This window comes from Frankliniella occidentalis, unplaced genomic scaffold (genome assembly GCF_000697945.3).
Source record: "Frankliniella occidentalis isolate FOCC.00 unplaced genomic scaffold, Focc_3.1 Scaffold10, whole genome shotgun sequence".
NCBI lineage: Eukaryota > Metazoa > Arthropoda > Insecta > Thysanoptera > Thripidae > Frankliniella > Frankliniella occidentalis.
In genome coordinates, this window is record NW_026267140.1 from 2,803,042 (window position 1) to 2,809,268 (window position 6,227).

The following is a 6,227-nucleotide window of genomic DNA, read 5'->3' on the forward strand; positions in this document are numbered from 1 at the left end:
CATTCCCTCTTTACGGTGACAACTGTTTTGACCCTTGAGGTGTTAAAAGAAAAGAGACCAATTCCCGAAGTTGATAAATAAACCTCAGCCATAGCTAAAGTACCGATAACTGATGTAATGTTTTTCTCAAATTTTATGAAAGAAATTGGGACAATGTGTATTAGTGAAAAAACTTCGTCTTCTCTGCTTAAACTCCCCTCCTCCCCTTTGTCATCAGCCGTTACTTTTTCCTTGACCCCCTCCTCCTAAAACCCCCTTACATAATATATGCACGGCCCCCTGGCTGATTTCCAACTAGAACGTATCCATCAAATTACAATCGTCGCCAGTCTCAACTCTGAACCCTGCAATACTTGGGTAGAATCTATTATTTGGTTCATTATCAACCATAATGTCTACACCATCCTACTGCTCATACAAATGTCTTTTGTTGACAGCTAACACAGAACACAGAAAGCACTCTGCTACATGTCCGCTCTAGTTACCTTCTAGATTAAAATAAAACCAATGAAACCAGATTATTTTGTAAGGACCTATGACCTTTCAGTTAATGATTTTCCATTGAAAAAATTTGGTAATCTGCAATTTTTAAGCATGTGTATAATATTCTCTCCAGATATTTACCATTAAAGTAACTGAAATTGAAAAGTCATAAGGTTCACTGTCATTAGGACCTGTTTAGTATGAATTAGAACATCCCTTTATTACAAAACAAACAATACAATTCAGTTTTAAAAATGCAGTTCCTTAATTTGTTCCATGAACTATGAATTTCTCTACATTTTTATTTGTATTCTTTTCAAAAGTCCTATTCCTTTTACTAAATGAATCATCTGATAATCTAAAACTCTTACCTCTTTACTATCAGATCTAATGGATCTTACATAATCTGATTTCAGCATTATCACAGTTATCACTGTTTTCAGGTCACCTTCTACAAGGTTTCATACAACTTTCATGAACAAAAATAAAAAAACAACAAAAAACCAAAGTGGCAAACTATAATCTAGGAACAATCGGCACCAAATTATAAATAACCTTTTCCTTGTAAACCCTGCTTTCCGGTTTCCATCATATGTAAAAGTTACTTATGTACAATGTTTACTACAATGATAATTCTTGACAACTATTGAAAAGAGTAAAAGTTTATTTCCTCAGTTATGTGGTCGTACATTAGGAGTGAGACCAGTAAGATTGAAATTCAGTGGTTTTTGAGATTTAATTTTTGCTCAGACTGAAACAGGAAAAAAACATAGTAAATGCAAAAGAAAATCAATTCTTTTCATGGACTTAACCAAGCTCACTCTTTTAGAGAAACACCTGCATCTATGGAGCTATTACAAAAGATTTTTAAAAAATTCAACTTTTTTGAGGGCAGCCACTTTATTTAGGCTGAAGTTGTACATTTGCTGTAAGAATTGTCATTGTTGTTTCTTTTTAATTATTGGAATCACTTTGACACAAAATATACACATAGTATCACTATCCGGGCTACCATACATGTCTTATAGTATTATTATTTGGCAAGAGTAAGATTAAGCCTCCTGGTGCCCTATTTTCCTGTCCCAATCAAACAGACACTCCCTTGCCATCCCAGAATAGATTAAAGTCAAGAGTCTGAATTAATTAAAAAAGGAAAAACAAAATGTGGTTTTTAAAAAGTTAAAAGGAGATAAGTAGGTGATTAAACTTCATTAATGTAGTGGTTTTTGAACAGATAATTGGAACCTATTGCCACATAATTTCGTGTTATGCTTTAACGGATTTTATCTGATTTTTACGGAAATTATTGCTTTAAATCAGAAGACAGTAAATTTAGGGCTCAGTTTGTGTAGTTAGCATTGGGACAAGTCAACTAAATATTTGATTAGAATGATTGGGAAAAGTCTTGTACATTAATCTATTTGACTAAAATAGCACTTTTTGCTTGCTCCACCACTCTTACTCAATTGTAAAAAGCCTTACTGGGGTTTGTTATGATCATTGCCTCAACGGGAAAAGTAGACTTATAATCACAACACATCAAAGTTGGGCTTACAATTTATGTTTTGAGCAATTTAAAAAGGATGTGAGGCTTGATGACTCGTCTAAGAGACTTCATTTGATTTAATAATTGAGCCTACTTCACCTGCTATAGTAACCCTAAATCTCATTGCATTCGCAACTTAATTGTAATAAGATATTTATATCACATAACTAACCAGTTTCTTACTCTCTCATGTGGATAAGTCTGCGCTTCCCGGCGCTTCATCAAAAGAATTATGACAAAAAATAATTATTATAAAGCACCATTTTGATAATCTCACAAATAGAGTAACAATAAAACAATTTTGTTGAAAATAACAGAGACTATTTGTTCACATGCTTGAGACCAGCTCGAGCAGTTGGAATAATATTTCTGTGCTGAAGCTTCAGACTTTAATTCATGTAAGCAACCATCCTTGCTTAGATGCAGGGAAAAAAACTTAATATCACAAAACGGAGTGGCTAGCAAAACTTATCTTGCCACAGCCAAATGCAGCAAGCCATCAGAAACAGACATGTTTCTTTTGCAACTCATGGCACCATTCCCCAAGGCTCGTCTTCGAAGTCCCACACAGCTGTTTTGTCGGATAACACTCTTTGGTAGAGAACGCAACCTGTAGGCCGAACTATCTATCACTGCTAGCCCTCGAAGTGCTTAAAATGTCTATAATTGCACCCTTGAACGCTGCAGCGGCTCCCCTCCCCGAATCCCCTCCCCACCAGCGAAGATTTAGCTCTCAACAAGAGTTCGTGCCAGCTCTCAGCTGACGGGAGATTTCAAGAAACTTTTCCATGGGGAAGCACGGGGTGCCTCGAGGATCTTGATTGAGGTTTTGCCTCGCCGCTTCCTACGTCCTGGCGTTGTCGCGGGCAAAAGCAACGTTGTCGTACACAAAGTGTGAGATAATGTGCCCGTTGCCGTTGAGGCAGTCCAACTTGACACCCTCTGTGAAGTCGCTGGAGGACCGCTCTTCGTCGATCACCTTGCAGCCGTCCTCCCGCGGGCACCACATGGGGCTAGCGCTGAACAGATCTTTGCCCACCTGCGACAGGAGTCAAGAGTTATTAATGGGAAAGACTGGGCAACAGACGGAGACGTAATACCAGCGTGCCTTTTTATCAGAAGAAAAAGAAAAGAAACACGGCATTGGCATTGCAATTGTTTGCAAATGATGCAGTAGTTTTCACCCACCTCTTTGCCGTAGATGATACGATACACAGCAAATATCGGGAAGGGCAGCAGCGTGGAGATTGAGATGAGCCAGCCGATGATGTCGGCCCAGAATGGGAATGAGTAGTTGCCGTAGGCCGCCGGGACGTACTGGCTCATGACGAACACGAACACGGCCTGGTGAAGTAAATGTTTTCCATGAGTTAAACCAGCTCTTTTCAACTACAGGTACTCTTTGTACTCATTAATTTTATCATCTAAAAAAATCTCAAGGTTTCGGATTGTTGAATTTTTAAGTATTGCGATATCATGAATGGAAATCAAAGTGGCATTCCCTCGAGTGCCGTGCACTAGTTCAGTGTGCTTTCATGCGAGCAGCTCGGGTATCTGACGGGTTAAGCGACGCTGATGGTGCTCTTAAATACCCTGATGAAGTATTTACTGCGTTTTTTACTGTGTGCATGAAATACTGGAAACCTTGCCATAAGTACACACGCATCGTACACGGGCTATAAGCCGAAGTGTACACCTGGAAAGGCATTCAGTACATAGTGCTCACATATGGGGTATGCAGTGAATACATGTGTACTTGGGTGGTTTCCATAGTAGCGCCTGCGACACGCTGGGTAGGCCACCCCGCCAAGCAGCCATGTGAAGTTGGTGGCCCGCCCGCCCAGAGCGCTATAGTGCGGGGTGCCGGGGCTCCGGTGACCCACAATGGGGCGTTCATTGTATGGTCCGGTGCTCCAACATAACACGTCTTGTGTTGCCGGTCGTTGTCGGTCAACAACCCTTTTCCGCTCCTTTCCACCCCAGCGACCATTGCTAGTACTCACAAGAGAGATGATGGGGGAGGCGAATACCCATACGAAGCGCCAATACGCTCGAATAGGGGCGTAGAACTTGATGCCCATCTGGTCGAGGTTCTCCAAGAAGCGGTCGCAGCCTGCACAAGCCAAGAAAATGAAACATCAGTCAATCATGTGATGCACAGCCGTCGACTCTCGGTCGAGTAAAGTAACCCGAGCACTCACCGTACACCCACGAAACCACGATGATCTCGGCAAAGCCGATGAGCAGGATGGCCCAGGATGCCGTGTTCCAGTCCAGCAGGGTGAACATGTACACGCCGCCGGAGTAGCACATGGGGATCTCCATCAAGAAGCAGCCCAGGCAGGCGCCCAGCGTCACAAGCCACTGCTTGCTGCTCAGCTGCGGCCACTTGTCGATGACGGCGGTGGTGATGGCCTGCACCCCGGCGAACTGTAAGAGAAGGAGGCGTGGTGAGCATGTTGGAGAGGGTGGCGCAATGTGCAGCCGCTCTCGCGTCCACCACCTACCTGACTCCCCAGGCCGAGGATGAAGAGCATGAAGAAGAAGAGGACCGCCCAGACCTGAGGGGCCGGCATCCGGAGGATGGCTTCGGGGTACACGATGAAAGCGAGTCCGGGGCCCGAGTCCACGACGTCCGTGACGTCTACCCCCTGCTGGTTGGCGAGGAAGCCCATGACGGTGAACACGGCGAATCCCGCGAACACGGCCGTGCCCAAGTTGGCCACGGACACGATGAGGGCGTCGCTGCAAAGGTAGGAAGGTCAGCAGTTATTCAAAACCATCCCCAATTATTGTAAAAGCCCCCCTTTCCGCTTCTGTTGTCATACTAACGTGTGGCAGTTGTTGGTGAACTTGCTGTACGAGGAGAGGGTGATGAGAGAGCCGCAGCCGATGCCGAACGAGTAAAAGACCTGAGAGGCCGCGTCGCCCCACACCCCCGCGTTCAGCAGCGTCTCCCAGCGGGGCGTGATGTAGTACGCCACGCCCTCGTACGCGCCGGGCAGAGTCGCGCCTGCAACCGAGTCAAGTGCGAGTTTGAAATCTCCCGCCAATATGGGCCCAGCTGGGGGGCGAAGGCATGTGGAGGCTGCAGTCGGGTTGTGGGAAACACTTGTCTGTCACTGACTCCCGCCCGCTGCGCGTCTAGCTGCGCGCGGCCCGCTGTGGACGTCACGCCGAGCGCCACGACACCACGGGCGCCACGCAGCAGCCCAGCGCCGCGCCCCCCCCGGCCGCCCCGGGTGCGCCGAGCTGTGAAATGGAGCCTGCTCAGTGCTCCCGCTCGCTCCCACCCGCGCCCGCGCCCCGCACCCTTGTGGACTCACCCCGGCACAGCAGGATGGTGAGCAGCACGATGGGGAAGATGGTAGTGAAGTAGGCGGCCTTGCCCGAGCTCTGGACGCCGCGCGCCAGGCAGCCGTACAGCACGATCCACGACAGGAACAGGTACGCGCACATGGTCCAGTGGAAGTCGCCCCAGTTCTCCCACGTGGCCCCCTGCCTCCCCAGCACGTAGTCACTGCAGGGTTGGACAAGGACAGTGTTGAAACATTTAACACAATTTAATGCCATGAAACTTGAAGCCCACTAATGTCGACATGAGTCGGGTCTTACATTATAATAAATCATTAAGTGCGATGTATATGCGGTGGCCGAAGTTAATGTCTTACTTGTAGTACTCCTCCGAGGCCAGGACGCGGTTCAGGAGGGTCTTGAGCGACACGTCCGTGCCGTTCAGCCCGCAGTGCGTGGAGTTGATGGCGTGCATGTCGAAGCCCTTGCACAGGCTCTCGATCGGCTGGCAGGTCTTGTTGTAGTACGTGAGCAGGTCCTGCGGCTGCTGGCTGGTTGAGTTCGCGAGGCACTCGGAGTTGGCGCTCTCGCTGAAGCAGCCTGGTGGCAGGAGAGCGGCGCACGCTTGAGACGAAGCCCCTCGACAGTTGAGCGAACTTGATGCAGCGAAGTTGGTACTCACGTGGGGAGTTGAAGTCGTGCTTGCACGAGCCCCAGCCCAGCTCGTAGCTGAACGAGTTGAAGATGTAGAACAGCGCCCAGGCCACGATCACCTGGTAGTAGACGGTGATGAGCGTGATGACGACCAGCGTGCAATAGCCGAGACCTGCAACAATCGGACAAATCGTAGTTAGTTGCCCGTGAATACACATATCCCGAACTTGTCCTCAATAGAAGGTCGCAC

The 6,227-nt window shown here is 47.1% G+C and overlaps 1 protein-coding gene across 1 annotated transcript in view; it reads right to left on the reverse strand.

Annotated features, from left to right (window-relative positions):
- Positions 1 to 350: 350 nt before the first annotated feature.
- LOC113212414 (sodium- and chloride-dependent GABA transporter 2-like) overlaps positions 351 to 6,227 on the reverse strand; it is a 30,906-nt gene continuing 25,029 nt past the window's right edge. Inside the window, exons 5-13 of the mRNA XM_026431099.2 lie at positions 6,006 to 6,149; positions 5,701 to 5,923; positions 5,356 to 5,549; positions 4,862 to 5,042; positions 4,537 to 4,774; positions 4,231 to 4,459; positions 4,033 to 4,142; positions 3,218 to 3,373; positions 351 to 3,068 (exon numbers count right to left, since the gene is read on the reverse strand). Coding sequence (XP_026286884.1) covers positions 2,874 to 3,068; positions 3,218 to 3,373; positions 4,033 to 4,142; positions 4,231 to 4,459; positions 4,537 to 4,774; positions 4,862 to 5,042; positions 5,356 to 5,549; positions 5,701 to 5,923; positions 6,006 to 6,149 — 1,670 coding nt within the window. The 3' untranslated portion in view covers positions 351 to 2,873. The remainder of the gene's footprint in view (positions 3,069 to 3,217; positions 3,374 to 4,032; positions 4,143 to 4,230; positions 4,460 to 4,536; positions 4,775 to 4,861; positions 5,043 to 5,355; positions 5,550 to 5,700; positions 5,924 to 6,005; positions 6,150 to 6,227) is intronic.